At 42.6% G+C, this 20,498-nt stretch overlaps 1 protein-coding gene across 5 annotated transcripts; it reads left to right on the top strand.

Annotated features, from left to right (window-relative positions):
* The first annotated feature begins 578 nt into the window (after positions 1 to 578).
* Positions 579 to 18,485, top strand: LOC306920910 (ectoderm-neural cortex protein 1-like). Of its 5 annotated transcripts, none has more exons than XM_079497894.1 (16): positions 579 to 745; positions 857 to 955; positions 2,592 to 2,661; positions 5,000 to 5,216; positions 5,398 to 5,532; positions 5,882 to 6,073; positions 8,121 to 8,264; positions 8,776 to 8,944; positions 9,469 to 9,660; positions 10,122 to 10,199; positions 12,612 to 12,698; positions 12,999 to 13,166; positions 14,131 to 14,202; positions 16,405 to 16,563; positions 17,474 to 17,645; positions 17,735 to 18,485. In XM_079497894.1, exons 2-16 carry the CDS (start codon positions 871 to 873, stop codon positions 17,964 to 17,966), a joined length of 2,172 nt encoding a protein of 723 aa, XP_079354020.1. In that variant the 5' UTR covers positions 579 to 745; positions 857 to 870; the 3' UTR covers positions 17,967 to 18,485. The 5 variants fall into 5 exon arrangements, with proteins under 5 accessions (XP_079354020.1, XP_079354021.1, XP_079354019.1 ...); XM_079497895.1 differs by having other exon boundaries at positions 857 to 979; positions 9,469 to 9,621; XM_079497893.1 differs by having other exon boundaries at positions 857 to 979.
* The last annotated feature ends 2,013 nt before the right edge of the window (positions 18,486 to 20,498 follow it).

Below are 20,498 nucleotides of genomic sequence, written 5' to 3'. Positions count from 1 at the left end.
TCTCTTGTCTTTGGTATAACAGCTCTAATTTAATTAATTTAATTAATTTAATTTGTTTAACAAACCTGTTTTTAACTTGTCTCTGTACAGCACTTTGGAACTTTGTTATGAAGTGATATGCAAATCATGACAGATCATACTAATGGTATCTGTGCAATCATTGTAGTTGCTATTACATAATGTCAGTCAGGTCTTTAATTTGCTGTAAAATAGTAATTTGTGTTAAAGTGGAAATGTTGGGCGTAGCTAAAGGATCCGTGTTTGTGTTGTGATTGGTCATTTGATTTCAGGGCCAAGGCAAGTAAGTGGTTCAGGGACTCCCAGGGGGGTCCTAAAATAAAAATAAAAGTTACTTCTATATGTTACTGCACGCACGGTCCCCCACTCTGGTGAGGCATCATGTGAGAAATGCCTGGTCACGCGAGGTTACCATGGCAACAATGAACGTGTCCTTGAGTTTTACGCGGAAGTTGTAACAGTCAGTATGCAGTGCCCGTTGGTGCCACTGGGTGGTGTACTGCACACTGACTGTTACAACCTGTCTCCTTCTATACTAGCGTGTGTTTTCAGACGGACACGTTTAGTGGTTGCACACAACAACACTCACTTTGAAGACGAAGCGCGAGGAGCAGAAAGTTAGTTTTAATAGTTCTAAATAAATAACACACATTTCAGTGTTAAAGAAGACTTCTGGGTTCCAGGACTACTGCACTCATTCATTCATATCTGGTTGAAAGACACAGAGGTATGGTTGAGGTTGTTTTAATGTGATAGCCATGGTTTACTTCTCTTTTCACTTTCTCCATTAACAATTTACAACCCGTCCCTTCCATTGGTGGTGGTCCGTGGGTTCCAGCCTGATTTCTCACCATGGTCCGTGTGAAAGCCGGCCAGCCTGCCCGGAGACCCCCGCAGCCCTCCGCCCCGGCGGGACGCTCCTCTGGATCAACCCGGCGTGTGTCTGGCGGCGGCGGCGTGTGTATGTATATTCACAAAGACACTGAATATGTTACTCGTACTGACTTACAGCATGATGAAATTGAAACTGTGTGGGTTGAATTAATTTTCAAAAAGGCTAAATCAGTATTAGTGGGCACCGTCTACAGACCGCCTGACCAACATGGGTTCTATGATATACTTGAGGGGTGCTTAGCTGAGGAGGAATGTGTAGAGAAAATCCTGATTGGCGACTACAATACAGACATGCAACGTAAGGAAGCACCTGTGTTTAAGTCATTCAGTAAGTTCTGTGATCTACATAGCAGTGATGTAAATAGGGTGCGTTTTGCGTCCCAAAACGCACTTTATAGTTTTGGGCCGCACTTCAAAAACATACGTGCGTCCACGGGATGCACTACTGTACTCAAGTGTACAGTAATAGGAGGAATGTGTAGAGAAAAACAGCATATGTTACTCGTACTGACTCCATCTACATAAACGTTTATATATCAAATATAAAGTGCTCATCCCAGAGCCACGGATGTTACATAAGTCCTCGGGTGGGTATAATTATCCGTATCTATTGTTCAATAAAAAAAGCATTTTAATCAGAACGGCAAAAATGTTCTGAAAATGGTTTCAGAACATTTTTCAGCCATGCAATACACCCCCCAACCGATAGGGGTGAGTAGTTGAACGCGTATGACGAAACATTGATACAATGGCCGCCGAGCTGATTAAAGAGCTTTTTAATGAACAATAAGGAAGACACGGATACTTTTACCCACCCGAGCAGAAATGTAACATCCATGGCTCTGGGGTGAGCACTTTATATTTGAAATCTGAACGTTTATGTAGATGTAAGGGAGTAAAATGGAGCAAGTGCAAAAAAAACAAAACGGTTGAGTTCCGTTGTTGAACGTGAACGCTTATTTATTGTATACCTAATTATTACTTATAATTATCCATAATTAGTAATTTTGCATAATTTAGATTTGTGCTTCCGTGGACCCCCCCGGGGACCCCAATACGGAGATGCACCACTCACCGCTCACCTACGGACGGCTGCAATTCGAAACTGGCCCCGTAAAATCTGAATCGCCCCCCACCGCCCCCCCCCCTTTTCCCCTCACTATATGTTTCTTTTCCCTTTTTACCTCCTTTATGATGAATTCATGATCTGTTCTGTTCTTTGACTATATAGAAGTGTCTATTTGTACGTCTCTAAATGTTTTGATGAATTGAACATGGTGGACCCTCTTGTAAACAAGTGTAATGCTTAATTGGGTCGTCCACTCACAGTTAACAGCCTTTGTATTGAGTTTGTGCTTGAAATGTACTGTAATTCTGCAAACTGTTACATATTTCAATCAATCAATCAATCAAACTTCACATGGGTGTGATTTTTTTTTCAAAGTGCGTATGCTACTGTATGTTAAGTATGGAAAAGTATGCAATTTCATTTCATACTTTTCCAGGTCTTAAAGTATGGGGAATGAAAAATATTGTATGGATATTTTTTGTTTCCAAAACTATTACTGCTGTTCTGTTTTCCTGGGCAGGAGGCTCAGGGGGAGGCTCCTGGTCCCTGCCCGGTCGGCAGTCAGTGATACCTTCTTATGCTGTCCCCTTAAGGCTTATTCATGCTCCAGTTTTAGGTGATAAGGTGACAACCGGAAACTACAACATGACGTCATGCAGCTCCTCACGCATGCAGCTCCTGTAAGTCCCTCTAGACACAGAACCGATCACTTTTTCGCTCTGACACCTCGTTTTGTCGTCCGCAGCTTGCCCGATGATCGACCCAATGGGTCCAAAATGTGTCTGGAAAAAAGTATGGAAATTTGAAATTCCAATTTGGTTTTTGTGGCATTCCACAGCCATTAATTTGATTACCGGCGGAGACAGATTTATTTTTCTTTTAATTTGTCAGGTTAATATATAACCCCAATGGAAACCGGTGATCTGGGCACTCAATATTTAAATGAGGAGAAGAATCTTTATTAAACCATCATGTTTCCATCAGGGCTAACAAGACACTAAACAACAAACTCATTATATATAGAGCGTCGCAGTCCCGCCCCCTTTCATGACGACGCCAGGCCCAGGAAATGATTCCCAATGCATTTTTCCCATAGACATTTCAAAACGTATTTATTTAAAGACCTTATAAGCGTCGTACAAAGCCAACTCTTGTCGTGACAAATCATGACAACAAACACAATATTTTGGACCAAACAAATAATTACTAAGAAGAAAAACAACAAAAAAAGTGTTGTAACCTGCCGTTTTCTTCTTCTTTCTAATTATTTGTTCAGCCCGAAAAATTGTGTTTGTTGTCATGATTTGTCACGGCAAGAGTTGGCTTTGTCCGCGGCGTGAACGTCTTTAAATAAATACTTTCTGAAAAGTCTGAGGAAAATGAACAGGGATTTAATTTCCGGGTCTCTCGAGGGGGTGGGACTGCGACGCTCTATAGGGCTGGAGTCTGGACCCAGGTGGGACCAGATCGGCAATTAACCAATATGGTTTTAATTAGTGATGGGAGATTAATCGGCAAACACGTCGGTATCGGCCGATTCTAGTTATTTGATTAATCGGCATCGGTTCGATTAATCAATCGATTGTCTTTACAGATAAACAAGCCCAAAGTAACAGCTTGAACAGATCTACAAGCTCACAATATTAAATATACGGTATTAAAGTTACATCTGACTTGCCTAAGCCTGCATTGCAGATAACCTGTTACATGGACAAAATTAGTATATATTTTTAATACAGAATGAGATCATATCGACATTGGTAATACCGGTTATCATCGGCCATAACAGCAATTAATTATATCGGATATCGATAACGGCCAAAATGTCTCATCGGCATTATCAGACCTTGTATTGAAGTGACTTTCCTGTGCTTTTTTTCCTTTTGCAAACTGTTAACTCTATATCTCCCGCAAGCTGTTAGCATAAACCCCAGTTCCCAGTGCCAGCATACGCGTTCACTTGTCTGAGTTTGCACGCCCCCCCCCCCCACCCACCACACACTCGCTACACACACTCTAGTATCATTGGAACACGCACACAGTCTTTAGCTTTCGTCAGAAGCTTTTACATGGCGGCAGCGCCGCGGACCGTGGTACAAATTAAATCCAAAATGTGGATGGCAGAAAATCCACCAAGGACAGCGATCCTAGAATCCGATTCATGGAGGCTTGAAAATCCTCCTTTCAACTGCTTTGCACTGTGAATATATTTTCAATCCCATAGTTGGAACGGTGGGGCGTTGCTATAGGAACCGGACCAATGTTAAAAGCTTCCGTAGGACCATTATATAGATGGAGTATACGTTGGGGTATGTATATACCTGGGACCTGGGATATGACGCCACCTAGCGTCGACGTACGTACGGACTTGGGGAAAAGAGTTAATAAAGTATTCAATAAATCAAAGGTTATCATGAATCTTAATTTGAAATGTAAAGTAGATTTACATTTTGGCAATACATTAAGTTTCAGCAAGATAGTAAATACATTTAAACTAGTGGTTCTCAAATATTTTCATATCAAGGACCCCCACGGACCCCCATCTGAAAATAGGTTTTTGCCAGGGACAATATTACATAAGCAATATTCCATAAGCATTCAAATTTGTTTTCAGAAAAACAATCTTATCTAGAAGCTCACAACAACGCATTGTGAGCTTGTTCTTCGATTCTATATCAAATGGTCAATGTACACTACAGGGTTAAACTGATTTTGATGCTATATTTACACATTTTGCTGGTGACCCCCCTGGAACCATGTTCTTTATTTCCCCACTTCCATTGCGATTATCTAAAAGAATAATGAATCAAATCAATCAATCAATCAATCAATAAATAAATCAATTACTTTTTTTAACAGTTTGCAGAGAAAAGCACAGGAAAGTACAGTTCAATACCAGGTCCACTAAGATTATCTAAAACCCAAGAAAGCCTATTGTTTCCATAGTCATATTCAATTCATAGGAATAACACACAAACACTGTGTAATCATTTATTCCATCTGCTCGTACACGTACAGGCAGTCTGAGGAGGAGCGAGAGAGACAGTGGGAGAGAGAGAGAGTCAAGGAGAGCTGTGTGCTTGTGGAGGAGACCAAGAAGCATCCCGACACGGTCCTAAAAGGCCTGAACCGTCTTCGGCTCAATAGAGAGTTGTGTGATGTGGTTCTGTGCTGTGGGGGACAGGAGTTCCCCTGTCATAGAGCTGTGCTCGCATCATTTAGCTCCTACTTTCAGGTAAACCTCAACGTTCCATGTGAACATTTAATGACCTGGTGCTGTTAATGGAATGACTTTGGCTTTCATGTGAACTGAAGACCGTGCTATAACAACTCATCAATTAATTTATTATTGACACAATGTACATTTAGAGACCTACTGTAAGACAACCCGGCGTTCACCTTTTCGTCCTCCACAGGCCATGTTTACATGTGGCATGTTGGAGTCCAGACAGGACAGGGTTAACGTCCATGGAGTAGAAGCTCACATCCTGGACCTGTTGCTGACCTATGCATACACATCAGAGGTGGCCATCCCCAAAGAACATGTGCAGGTGAAGTAATGAACACACACACACACACACACACACACACACACATGCTCCCGATGTGCTGGTTGGTACCTTGCATGGCTTCCGCCGCTATCAGTGTATGAATGTGTGTGTGAATGGGTGAATGTAAAGCACCTTGGATAAAGGCACTATATAAATGCACCATTTACCATTTTATCTATCTATCTATCTATCTATCTATCTATCTATCTATCTATCTATCTATCTATCTATCTATCTATCTATCTATCTATCTATCTATCTATCTATCTATCTATCTATCTATCTATCTATCTCTCTCTCTCTCTCTCTCTCTCTCTCTCTATCTAATGAAGTTGTTTCTTTTATCTAGGACGTGCTAGCAGCAGCACACATGCTGGATGTGAAGGCTGTCCAAGAGCGGTGCTGTTATTACATGCGACGTCACATAGACAACAACAACTGTTTAGGCATTAACAGCTTTGCTGAGGCCCATTCCTTAAAGGACTTGGAGACATCCAGCATGCATTACATCATCCACCACTTCGGAGATGTCTACATGCAGGTCAGAGAAGTTGTTTGTTGCAGTGTTGATATGATTTGTTTTTTCTTCCGTCGACTACCTTTTATCACTGACAAAATAAATGGAAACTAAATGAAAACTAATCTATGATGACTTCAAACGAAGACTATACATATTGACAATTTCGTCAAGAGATCCAGTATAAGTAAAAGACACAAGCCATTTTACACTTGGTTGCATGCTGGAAATAGCAGATCTACAAGCTCACAATGCGCCCCACTGCAGCGCGTTGTGAGCTTGTAGATCAGCTATTTTCAGTGTAAAATCTTCCATTACGACGGCATCAAGGCCCGTCAAAATACATTTCAGTCTACGAAAGCAACTGTAGATTTAGTCGACTAAAATCTCATAGGCCTATTTGACTTACTTGACTTAAGCCCTTTGCTCCTCTAGGGTGCATAGGCCGTTGACATTTCACTCGGTTTTTAGCCGTTCTTTCGAGATTTCCCCAGTTGAGCCCACATAGGCCTATTTAGTCGACTAAAACTATACACTGCAACATTCCCTTTTTTCCCCCCATGAAAATATTACTACATTCCAAATGTAGCAAACTACTGTGGCTTTAGACAGACAACATCAAAGAGTACTTGACTTATACCTCTCTTAAAGTCTCTCTCTTGTAGCAAAAACATAAAGAGCAACTGCAATGAATTGGACAGCCAACTAGTGCTGCATGATTCTAGCCGGGCTAATAAGCCAGACCGAATCAGCCGTTGGCAAAAACAAATTGCCTGCCGGCGGATTACGGTCTGGAGAGGCTCAATTGTACGCCCATTTCCTACACCAGAGAACTGGTGTGGCCAATGGGGACACGGTATGCAATATGGGCGGGCTTTGGTACAGTCAGTGACGTTCAATGCTTGAGACCTTTGACTGACAGTAGCTCTGACCAATTGCGTCAAAGAGAAAATGTTTGAACCCGCCCCCCCGGGAAACAAGATCCATACACAGCATCTCCAGACTCAAATACCACACGACAGTGTGATTTGAGTCTGGCTTATTAGCCAGGCTAGCATGATTCTTGCTCAAATTCAGAAATGAGATTGCGTAGGTACTGAATCAAGATCTCGATCTTTTCCTCAATGAATTCTGCAGCGATAGTCTCTACTCTGCCACAACGTTACTTTAGCCAGCATGCGATTGATTGCACATGAACTCTCAGTGCAGATAAAATGAACTACTCAACCAATGCTGTGGATTTTCCATGTTTAACTCATTTTTTTGCTACTAGCTGTTAGCATAAACACCAGCTCCATACGCCAGAGCATACATTCACTTTAAATAGACGGTGTTTGCCCGCCCCTCCCCCCCCCCCCCCACACACACACTCACTACAGACAGCACCGCAGCATTGGAACACACGCAAGCTCCTTACCTCTCGTCAGAAGCTTTGACATGGCGCCAGCATCGCGGTAAAAAAGGCATAAATTAAATCCGAAATGTGGATGGCAGAAAATCCACCATGGACAGCGATTTTAGAAGAAGAGTTATGAATGTTTGAAAATCTTCCCTTCCACTGCTCTCCACTGAGAATATATATGCAATCCCATAGTTGGAACGGTGGGGTGTTGTTATGGGAACCGGACCAATGTTAAAGGCCTCTGTAGGCATCAACCATTATATAGACAGAGTCCACGTTGGGGTACGTATATATACGGACTTGGGATATGACGCCACCTAGCGTCGACGTACGTATATATACAGACTTGGGAAAGAAAGAATTAACACATTTTCAAAGTGTACATTTTATAAGTCACAGATGTATCGTTTTCATATCGTAAATAACTGAATATATTAACTTTGGCAAAAAGTGTTTAATCCACATCCGCAGCTTTGTTACAAGTGAAACTGACTTCCTCTTCAAAATAAGAGCCACTTGTAAAGATGAGTCAACACTAGTTTTCTCAAGAGATTGTGAGAGTAGGAACGAAGATTGCTCAGTAGACCGAGAGCTTTTCCTTCTGGCACAGCTCTGTTTTCATCGCAACAGTGCACTGTAAACTAATCTAGTGTGTGTTTCTGTTTCTAGGAGGAGTTCCCCTCTCTCCCGGTGGATAAGGTGACAAAGATTCTCTCCGATGAAGATCTCAACGTTCCTAAAGAGGAGGCCGTATTTGAGGCGGCCATGTTGTGGATCAATAAGTGTCCTACACGCAGTCAGCACTTTGAGAAGGTCAGTCACTTCTCAATGTTTCACCTGATTTACTGCAAAGACTAAGTGACTTATTTTCTATCAATTACACACCCCACGGCGTGAAGCCTTGAATTTGTGGAGATGTGTTTAGTTGTTGACGCATTCCTAAGCCTAAATAATTTGACCAGCGGAGTCTCCAGTAGGCCATTGAGTCTGTCATCAAGTTATTGGCTTTGGAATGTGATCAAAACAACATTCTCCGATGCAGTTAAAATATATCGTTATACCCATATGCATGTGTAAAGTAAATAAATTAAATTATAAATAATTAATAAATAACCTGCCAGATGTCATGGAATTCCCTCAAGGCATACCTGAGATATCACGTTCACGATGTTGCCGTACGTACGTTCCTCCAAAAATAGGTGTACGTTTATGTACGTACAGACGTAAAGACTCTGTCTTGAGGCAGATGTAGAGATTTGAAATGTTGTCTTCGCCCAATGTCCAGTTTTTACACTAGTATAAAAATGAGTTTTTGTTCTTGAAGTTCCTAGAGCTGATCCGTCTTCCTCTGATCAGTCCCTCGTACCTCCACGATGCGATGGAGTCTCTGGAGGTGGTGAAAGAATCCCCGTGCTGCCAGAGGCTCATCTCTGAGGCCATGGAGCAGCATCACCTGCCCTACAGTGAAGCAGTACACCCACGTAGGACCAAAGGTACAGTTGGGTGCCACCGATATTGTCCCTTATCATTTGACCCATTTAGGCCTGACCTCAACATTTTTTAAAATCCTTCTAAATCCTCCAGTTTTCTGAAATAAATATTTTCACGATTTTTCAAAAATAGCAGACCTACAAGCTCGTAGCGCGCCACCGAGTGGCGCGCTATGAGCTTGTAGATCTGCTATTTTCCAATAGCTAAATTATAACAATGTTTAAAACACCAAAAGGGGTTCCCGCCCAAAATGGGTTAACTGTCCTTTTGCGCAGATCACGCAAACCTCAGCAAAAAGAAAAGGACAATATCGATGGCCTCCAACTGTACACTGCTGCCCTACAGTAACATGTCATGTGTACATACAAAAAGTTTTTATTCTCTCTCCCCCCCCTCTTCTCTGAATTAAAAGATGTGTCTACTGTATGTTCTCTCTCTCTCTCTGTATTAAAACATGTTGTGTCTATGTTCACTCTCTCTGTATTACAACATGTTGTGTCTATGTTCACTCTCTCTGTATTTCAAGAGGTGATTGTGATGGTGGGAGGTCAGAGTGACGGCAAGCTGCTTGACCGCGTTGAGTGTTTGGATCCCGGGCATTGCGACACCAATGCACCAATCTACAAGAGTCTGACCTGTCTGCCATTCAAATTGAGCATGCATGGTCTGGCTGTGTTAGGTGAGGAGGATCATCAGGGTCAGATACAGCAATACAACGGTAAGAAATGACAATAAGAAGCACCCTCGATATAGCCCGACACTGCATTTTCATTTCATTTCACTTCATTTTGAATGGGCGTGGCTAGCGATTCAGGGCTGAGGCCAAGGCTACCCTCGATACGGAACAGTTTACAAAGGTTTACACCTACACAAATATCCTCCTGCACGATGCAGACAAAACATGTTTGTCCTCACAAAACAGAAAAGTGCCATTGTCAAACAGAGTAACCAGTACTATCAGTGCAATGCAAAGAATTGTGACATTGTTCACGGTGCAATCGGTAAGATACGCTGTCAGATGGGGGGGGGGGGGGGGGGCACGAACGCATTCAAAGTTTTTCAAGTGAGCCCTGGTCTGCATATTATCTTTAATGGCAATCTATCTTGAGGTCTGAAAATGTGCATTTCTTTAACAATCAAGGCATAAGCCGTGTTAATTTTGCTCTTCTCCCACCATAGGCACTGCTTTGTATGTGGCCGGGGGACAACTACTTCCTTCAGTCAATCTTGATTGGCGACGTCAACACCAATATTTTGGTAAAAGACACAGCAATCTACAAGTCCTTCCGAAATTACTGTAGCCTGCATAACCTGGTTCAGTTGATTTCTCAATATACAAGGGTATGCCCTGACTCTCAAACCATCTTAGACCTCATCTTGACAAATGACCTGACCAAGATCTCCAGAAGCGGTGTCATACAGTGCAGTATAAGTGATCATGATATCATTTATTGTACTCGCAAACTTCACAAATCTGCAGTCAATTGTCATAACACAATCAGATTCAGATCATTAAAAAACTACACCTGTGAAGCATTAAATACAGCTCTGGAGAATAAGCCCCAAAAACTTTGGAAGTCCCTTAAGGAACTGGGCTGTAACAACAGGCTCAAAACAAAGATCACAAATCTCAACATTAAAATAAATGGCTCGCTCATCTCTGATAAGCTGAACGTGGCTAACTGCCTAAATGGTTTCTTCACAACCATAGCTTCCACACTGGTGGACAAGTTGCCCTCCCATTCAGGCCTTTATGGAGAGCAGCATATAAGATCTTTTTACAAAAGTCTTGGTGCTGTTGAGGACAGCTTCAAAATCTCGTCCGTATCAACAGAGGACGTGTTACTAAAACTCAGCGCCTTACAGCCAACTAAGGCTACTGGCCATGATGGTATCCCCACTAGGTTCCTCAGAGATGCAGCGGTTTCTATTGCCCCCGTTGTGGCTTACATTACAAACCTGTCCATCAGACAGGGCCATGTCCCACAGGAATTCAAACTTGCAAGAGTAGTTCCTCTCTATAAAAAGGGTAGCAAGTTGGACCCTGGGAACTACCGCCCTGTGTCCATCCTTTGTTCCATCTCAAAGGTCATAGAGAGACTAGTATATGAACAGATAAATTCATATCTGCTTAATAACAAGCTTCTTTTTGAATTCCAGTCAGGCTTCAGAAAATCTCACTCCACTGATACATGTCTGTTATACTTGACTGATAGCATCAGACGTGAGGTTGACTCAGGCAAGTACTGCGGCATGGTCATGCTGGACCTTCAAAAGGCTTTTGACACTGTGAACCACTCCATACTGCTAAACAAGCTGAAGGCAATCGGTTTTGATGGCCCATCGTTAAACTGGGTGAGATCTTACCTTGAGGGAAGGAAACAGGTGGTCGATGTGAATGGTACCCTGTCTACTTCCCTCCCAGTAGAGTGTGGGGTCCCCCAAGGGAGCATCCTAGGGCCTCTACTGTTTCTAATTTATGTAAACGACATGAACTCGGCATGTAAATGCAATCTGTTCTTGTTCGCAGACGACTCAGCTCTCCTGGTCTCGGACAAAGATAAGTCGCAGGTCGAGAGAGTACTCAGCACAGAGCTCGGTAGCATCTGTCTTTGGCTCTCCGACAACAAATTGTCACTGCACCTTGGGAAAACTGAGTCTATTCTGTTTGGTTCAAGTCATAACCTCAACAAGTCCCCGGGCTTCACAGTTAGAGTGGGTGACAGTGTGGTCACAAATAGGGAAGAGGTCACTTACTTGGGTTGTATACTAGATAACAAACTCACGGGTGAAAAAATGGCAATGAAAGTGATCTCAAAGGTCAACCAGAGAACTCGTTTCTTGGGCAGGATATCCCCTTATGTCAACAGCAGTGCTATGAGGATCTTGGCCGGTGCCCTCATCCAGTGCCACTTTGACTATGCTTGTACTTCATGGTACAGAGGTATCTCCAAGCTATTGAAAACAAAGCTGCAGACCTCCCAAAACAAGCTTGTGAGGTTACTACTAAAATTGAACCCCAGGTCTCATCTTACCTCTGCCCACTTTAGTAGCCTGGGATGGCTAAGAGTGGAGGAGAGAGTATCTCAGCTCTCATTGTGTCTGGTCTTCAAGATCCTAGATGCCTCTGTTCCTAAGTACCTGCTGGGCTACCTGCCCAGAGTGAGGGATGCTCACAGGTACTCAACCAGAGGAAGTCCATATGATCTAGTTCCCCCCAGTTTCAGGACACTCAAGGGAAAAAATGCTTTTTACTACGCAGCCACTACTCTGTGGAATGCACTCCCTCCAGCCCTGAAATCCCTAAATTCTATTGCAAGATTTAGGAAAGACCTGAAATCATGGCTCCATCTACACACTAACTGGTCATAGTTAGCTTCCGACCCTGGATAGCCCATCTCCCATGCTCTGGACTATTCTCTCAGGGTACCTCTTGTCCTATGTATATAGCTCCCAGCCTTATATATAAGGATTATTTATTATATGTTCCATGGTTGTTTTTGTTTGTACAGTATGTTTGTGTATAGTTTCATGTTTCAAAGTGGACCACAATGGAAACAAGCGAAGGCTTTTTTGTGTCTAAGTCCATTTGGCGTTTTTTAAAATGATGTCATTTTCTGTAATTTTCTTAAACTGCCAATAAAGTATTCTATCTATCTATCTATCTAGTCAGTAAGAAGTTGTGGCGCTACGACCCTTCACATGATGACTCATGGACCATGATGGCTTCCATGAATGAGGCACGCTGTGACTTCGGTAAGACTGATTGTCCATTAGGGCTCGTAAATGAATATTTGATTATTGAATATTCCTTGAATATACGGGATAACTTATCTTCGATAAAGTACGAAAACCAATGTATCAAGTTGTAAAAACAAACAAACAAAACATTTTATTGGATTCAAGCAGCCTCTTCCACAATACAATACGTACAATGAGTCATTTTCTGTGGGGATTCATCATCATCATCAGATATATTCGATATCGGGGCCAATTTTATAGACAATATTCAAGATTAATTTCTGAGTAATGTTAACCTAGCCCTATGGTCCATAGGCCTGGTGGTGCTGGATGGCTATCTGTGGGCAGTGGGTGGCCAGGGCTGCAGTGGGTGCTTTGCGGAGCGCTACGACCCCCGCACCAACACCTGGCAGCTCAATCAGGACATGCCACGCTGTTCCAACCCTGTTGTGGTCGCACTGGATGGACTGATCTACGTTTTTGGTATGGGACACATTTATGCACCTTGCAGGTTCACCTGTTTTTAATTGGGACTCGAACGGTGTGTCATAGGTTAACAAGGAGTGCCATCTAAAAATGGAAAACAGAAAAAAACACGTACATCTGTGATTGGCACAGAATATGTTAAAAAACTCAGACATTCACTGCCATGGACGGCAAGTTTGAGCTATTTCAGGTTTTTACATTAGATGGCCCTCTTGGCTAACCTGTGATCCACCGTTCAACTCCCAGTGAAGCCAAGAGCAAGAAAACTACATGGTCGCAATAATCGCCTCCCATCCACTTTGAGAATATTTCTCTTTCCACTTTTGCTACGACCACCATTCAATTGTCAATGGGCTCTACAGAACAGCTGAAGCCAGGCAGAAATGGCACGGACATTATAAATAAATAAATGAAATGTGAGCTGTAATTATATTCCATCATATTCACGTGCTTTTGGAGAGAAATGACTCTATGCAGTCACTTTCAGTAGTAGAGGCCTGCAGAGGGGAGCTGTATGTGTCTGTGACACAGGTGATGGTCGTTAATACATCAAGGAAGGCAATTATGTTTCTGCACTGTCAAATAGGTCTACATCTATCCTAAGATGCCATCAAAGAAAATAAGAAATGTTAACTCGAGCTAGGTTTAAACATGAAAGCATGTTTACAGTTGTTGCACAGAAATTAAGTAATTTTACATGAAAAGTAATGCTACTTTTGCAATGTAGTTAAATAAAAAAGCTTGGGGGGAAGATAAATCATTAAAAAAAAAAGATTTGTCGGTCATTTGACATTCACAATTCAATTGTTAATTGCAATTATTTGTGTGACAATAATTAATCATCCACTTAAATTTGTAATTGTGACATCCCTGTTGACAATGATTATTGTTATTATTACATATTCATAGTTCTCCTGTTGACAATGCATAATGATTTGGCCTGTGTCCTCCTGGTTCCTAGGTGCTGGTTCCCCTGACACAGACACGGCCAAATTGCAATGCTACAAGCAGAGACGTATTGGTGACAACCAAGGTGGGGTGACCTTTTTTTGTGGGTTCCTTCTACACCACGTTTTTTTTTCTTTCGTTTTTAGCTTTTTCCAAAAACTGGACCTACCTACAACAATAATATAATACTTTCTCTAAAAAACAAAGCATTTCTGATGGTGCCTTGCCTAGGCTCTTCAAATGCATTATTGATATTATTCCATAAAGTTTAAAGACGGAGAGTTAAAATTGGGTGCCATGACAACGGTATTGCATATTGGGGCGGGGTATGCATTCCTGATTTCCATTGTTCTCAACTTGCATCGTTCCCAAGTAGGCCGGTGGCAGATGGGCACAGGTCTAGTAGATGATGATGATGATGAAAACACACAGGGATAAATGGCCTAAAAATACAAATATTGGAAAATGATTACACCCATTTCAGTGATGGTGCATTGGGTCATTTGGGAGATATTTTGTATTGGGAGTTGGTACCTAGCATGAAATGCTTTTATTAAAAAATAAAATGAAATCTTAGAAAGGATAAAGGTGTAGGCCAGTTTATGGTGCAAGAGCTACATGTGGGTCAGGACAGGAGAACCCATTTCCTCTGCCTATCTTACCAATCCATGGAGATATATAGCAATGCAAGTGTATATGCGTTCAAAATACTGGCGTCGGTCAGAGGAGTCAGTGTAGAGGATGTGTATAGAGATAGATTGTAGATACACATTATGACTGAGTACAGAGCACAACAAAGGGTTTTCAAAGCTGCTGGCAGAGATGTACAACTTGGAAACATCAGCAGGGCAGATCTTTTGTGGCACCTACACTGGGCTTTAGCAGTGCCATGAATAAGGTAATATGAAGGTGGAGCAAGTGCTAAAGAGTTTCATGGTGGATCTGGATGTAGACAGCAAGAATGCCAGTGTGGCTGGACAGGCACTGGACCTGTGCCTCAAGTTGGTGGCTCCTGAGTATGCCCACAAACCCTGGAACCGCTTCTTTGAGCAAAGGCAGGTATAGTGTGTGTTTGCCTACAAAGACAGCAGGTTTGGGTGGCTCTCCAGGGCAGCAGCAGTCCTAACCTACCACTTTGGCCATCTGACAGAGGTCCTGTTCCAGAACCTTTACATAAACACTCATAAACAACCGCCTGGCCTGCCTCGTCAGAGAAGTGATGGAGCTCTCTACCTCAAGGTGGTCCTTGTGGTGTTTGCCTGCCAGCCCTTCTATGGCAGAACCATAGAGAAATATGCTACCCATACTCAGCTCAGGGAGTTCTACTAGCTTGTCAGTATTGTAAAGAAGACATACACAGAGGAGGTCCTGAACTCGGTGTCAGACATGGCTGCTGAACACTTGGAGGAAGTGAAGAAGCTGACCAATCTCATGCAGCCCCACCTGCAGACTGTCCTGGCCAGGCAGAGGAGGGACTATGGCATTGATGAGGAGACCTTCCCAATGGACTATCCTGTCAGCGAACAGGCATGCAAGATAGATGAAACCCCTGTGCACAACATTGGAATGGAGAGACAATGTGGCAAGGTGGACTACAGACTGAAGAAGCTATGCACATTAAATGCAGTCAGCAGGTCATTCATTTTGCAGAAGAGCCAGGGGTTTAGGGCTGGACAGATTCCGTCCTTCAGAGGTTTCAAGGCAGCAGCCCAAGCAAAAAGGGAGGTCGAACTAAACTGGAGTAAACTCATGAAGACTACATTTGAGAAACAAGAGATGGCTCAAAGAAAGGATAGGAAGAGACTAGACAAGCTGGACACACTGAAGTCCAGAGGTGGCCCCTTCACTGACAGTGGGGAGGTTGAGTAGTTCTTTGTGGATGATCAACAATGCAAAGTGGCAGAGGATGAAGTTGGAGGTTCAGTTTGCCTATCTTCCGAATCCAGATGGCACTGCCCAGTGGGAAGAGGAGGATGAATACAGCACAGGAGTTTGGAGATGCCCTCATGTCATACCTGGGCAAGAGGAGTGACTGAACCACACTGGAATATGAAAAGGTCTTGAAAGGCTGCATGGCATATGGGACAGGAGCGACAGAATAACTGTGAGCTGCTACTTAAAGGGGCATTCCACTCATTTTCAACATTTTACTATGTCATTAATATACCTTAGAGCTGTTGTGTGGAAATAATAAAGCCCCCCCCCATTCTGTGTTTCCTAGAACTAGAGGTCTGAAAAAAATCATTAACATGGTGAAACACATCTTGTATTTTTTTTTTTTTTTTAGGTCGTATGTGGACGTATGTGGCACAGGTCCCCTGTGCCACATACGTCCCTGCCTACAAGTACAACCCCAAAACAGCAGAATGGACAGAAGTGGCTGCTATGCAGGTTCCACGTTCTGCTTCAGCTGCCTGCACCCTCAATGGAAAGATCTACGTTATAGGTATCATACCTGTTCTTAACCACTTGTCTTAAACTCTCTGTTTAGGCCACAGCAGTGGCCATAGCCGTCATCACAAATGTGATGAGGTCATCACAAGTGGCTGTACATGATCTACTCACTGGTCAGCAAAAATAATTTGAAGACTCTAACAGGAGTTTTTCTTACAAGTTTTCTTTTTGACTCATGGTACCACAGCACCTCAAAGGGCTCCATACATCCCAAAACAAACTGGCTAGGCTACTACTTGGCCTCTCAAAACCGCTGTTTTTGTATTGACCTGTACTTTCGTTGATATGTTGATCTACAGACTGTTAATACAATTTTCAATCAATCATCAATCATGGCCGTTTGTGGACGTTTTGCGTATTATATTCCCTGACTATATCTGGTTAATACCCTGAGCGGGAAGGACAGAGTTCTCCGTTCAATCGATTAGTAACGCCCAGCACTCAGGACGGAGATTGATCAAAAGGACGGAGATTATTGATATCAAAACCGATCGCATCGCTCCACAGGCTGGGAGCGTCTGTTGCGCAACATTCAATGTTATTTTCCGGTGGGACGTCATCGAAAATGTTCCCCCTCATTTTAGCCGACGAGATCGAAAATCTTAAAACGTGAATAACTCTTGATCTAAATCATTCCGTCCAATTCTAAGAAAAACGTATGTGTTAGACGGCCCATCGCGGTCCCATCGCTAGTCACGTTAGAATTGATCATACCTCCAGTTGTTGTCGATCGGATCGAGAGGGTTTTGGTTACATCAAGCTACTTCAGCCACATCCGTGATAGCATCCGGTCCGTCGCTAAATGTGCTCCGCTGCTATAAATGGCTGGGCTGCGGGCGCTATGATTTAATGGATTAAATAACCCTGGGCGTTCGGGGTGTTAATTCCTCTTTATCTAACAGGTGGTAAGCTGTTAGATACATCAGTTGGTGTTCAGATCACGAACAAGGTGGAGTGCTATGACCCAACGACAAACCAGTGGACCATGTGTGCGTCGATGCTGCGTCGATGCTGCTATTCTGGTGTGGTTGCGATGGCTGGAAAGATCTACGTACTAGGCGGGTACTATGGCGAGTAAGAGACAATTTACTATAACCTGGAAATAAAGTGTCTGTTCACCACCAAACATTTCTCTCATTGCTATTGGTTCTGTCTTTGTTTAGCAAGGAGATCCTTGCCGTCCAAGAGTACTGTGACCAGACGGACACATGGGAGCTCCCCGACTATCGCACCCAACGGTCCAGTTACCCATATAAAAGAAGAGGGCCGGAACCTAAAGGTCGCAGCTTTTTCAGCTGTGTCTCTCTCTGGCGGAGTACAGATGTAAATGACGTACCTTACCCTAATCCACATGAGTCTGACGAAGACGATTCCGGTTCCTACTACTCCGATTAATGACCAGTAAATGCGTTCATGGGTGCAAAAGATGCCATATACTGTGTATATGAGGTGAGCACTGTAGCAAATCAAACCCTGGAAGTGTCTTGCACAATAGCTTCACATGCCTAATGTGATGTCTTTGTAGGTTATGCACTGTATAGATAATACATGCTTTCCTGTTTGTTTCTTTTGTCTAGCTGTGAACTTATATTTATGTTTTGAGACATCGAGGGACACACGTTATGTGTGTAAAAATGTGTATTACGGTAATTAGCTACCGAGGGTGTTTTATTTTTGTCTATTATTATACACACGCACAGGAGTATAAGTACAATGTGTTAAGTATTGTGTATACTTGATATACCATGTTGCTCATGGTAGTTATGGGGTACAGGATTTATAAAATAAAAAAGGTGTCTTTTGATAACATTTTTGTAATGATATATAGCACACAATGTGCATGTACCAGTGCAACCTTCATAGAGTTTATTGGTTAAAATGTTGTTACGTTTTAAAGAAATACAAAAATAAAACAAAAACTCATCTCAATGAATCAATTTCAGTGATGGTATATCATCTGTCTCTCTGGCAACTACAGAACATGTGCTATGATATTGTGACGGTAAAACAACACTCACCACAATGGTGAACAAAAAAGATCTAGCAGCTTGTCGGCACATTATTGAAACATTATGACATAGCCTATCTATGTATATCAATGATTACAATCTGGGCAGACACTGATGAACTGTAGACGATGGCAGGTGAAGAGCAATTATACTTTTCACACAGTTCATACATAGTCCATTATGGTGAGAGCCTCCATTCATCATACATCATCACATTGCGGCCAATCACTTTTGGCGTCCTCACTGTTCTGTCCTCAATTTTTATTTTTTATCCTCACTTTTTAATCAGAAGTTTTCGCCAGCTCCAGCATTAAAGGGTGGTGGTAATAATATTAATAATACAAATAAAATATTAATAATGTAATGTAATAATGCATGTATAATAGTAGGCTATACAAGATATTAGCTAGTATGGTGTGGTGTGGTGTGGTGCAGAATCATATTTGGAACAGCAGATGGCAGCATCATCCAAGGTATTTGTGTCTGGGGTTTTAAACTCATTAGTTTCCCATTCAAGTCTCACATAAACACAACAAGACGCATGGGCATTCTAACCCAGTTACTTTTTAGCTCAAGAGTCAAGACCCAAAAGAGCCAAGAGACCCAAGTGCACAACGAGTAACTTCTAGCAGCATTGTGAGCATTATAGATCTGCTACTTTCGCTACTGTTCATAAATTCATAAAATGTAAGCTCACAATGCGTGCTTTGCAGTTCGCACTGCAGCTTGTAGATGGCTATTTAGGCTACTTTCACTACTTCTATTTCTACTACCATTTGTTTTCAAAAGTATCGAATTTCTTAGATTTTTCTTTTTTTATTCATGAAATTACTTGAAATCATTGCATTTGTTTTTAATTCATGATTTATTTATTTGTCCGCGACCCACAAATGGGGTCCCGGCCCACTGTTTGAGACCCAGTGATTTAGAGCGTCAGCCCCGCCCATTTAGCTGATGCAGGCCAAGTCATGCGGTAGTACATGGGTAGTACGCCCCCCATAGCCCCTCCTCCTCCTCCTCCTCCTCCTCCACTGTTTTGAATGTGACAGAAGAGATATCATCATGTCGGCGTAACAGTGTGAGCTGTGGAGTGAGTCTCATGGAGCTCATTGTTTTTTGGGACCCGAGTCCATCGTCCTGACGCTAATACAATTGGATCATATCTTCGTCAGGGGGGAAGCTGATAGCTGGAGATCGTTGTTCGGTTCCCCCCCGAGCTGAAGGAAGGAAGGAAGGATTAGGAGTAGGACCTTTAGGACACATCCATTGATTGATTGATTGAAGAATTTATTAACAGTTTGCAGAATTACAGTACATTTCAAGCACAAACTCAATACAAAGGCTGTTAACTGTGAGTGGACGACCCAATTAAGCATTACACTTGTTTCCAACAGGGTCCACCATGTTCAAATCATCAAAACATTTAGAGACGTACAAATAGACACTTCTATAGACAGAACAGGAATTCATCAAAAAAGAATTCATCAAAAAGGAGGTAAAAAGGGAAAAGAAATATATACAGTGAGGGGAAAAAAGGGGGGGGCGGGGGGGGGATTCAGATTTTACGGGGGCCAGTTTCGAATTGCAGCCATCCGTAGGTGCCCTTTGAGAGCGGTTTTGAAGGAGTCAAGGGATTCGCATGTCTTAATGACAGTTGGTAGGGCGTTCCACATTTTGGTGGCATAGGAGCGAAAAGAATTTAGTCCCTTGTTTGTGCCGAATCTGGGTTGTACATGGTTCGTTGCACTCCCTCTGGTGTTGTGGGTGTGGACTTCGTTAACATTAAGGAAGTATCTAGACAGGTACATGGGTATCTTGGTGGTGTATCGAATCTTGTGGACCAGACCCATTGCAAGATGCTGTACTCTGTCGTCGACCCTAAGCCATTCCAGCCTGTCGAAGTGGGCAGGGGTGAGGT

Source organism: Electrona antarctica (assembly GCF_951216825.1).
Source record: "Electrona antarctica genome assembly, chromosome: 3".
Taxonomy (NCBI): Eukaryota; Metazoa; Chordata; class Actinopteri; order Myctophiformes; family Myctophidae; genus Electrona; species Electrona antarctica.
The sequence above is the reverse complement of the archived record's forward strand: the minus strand, read 5'-3'. Positions and strand labels throughout refer to the sequence as shown.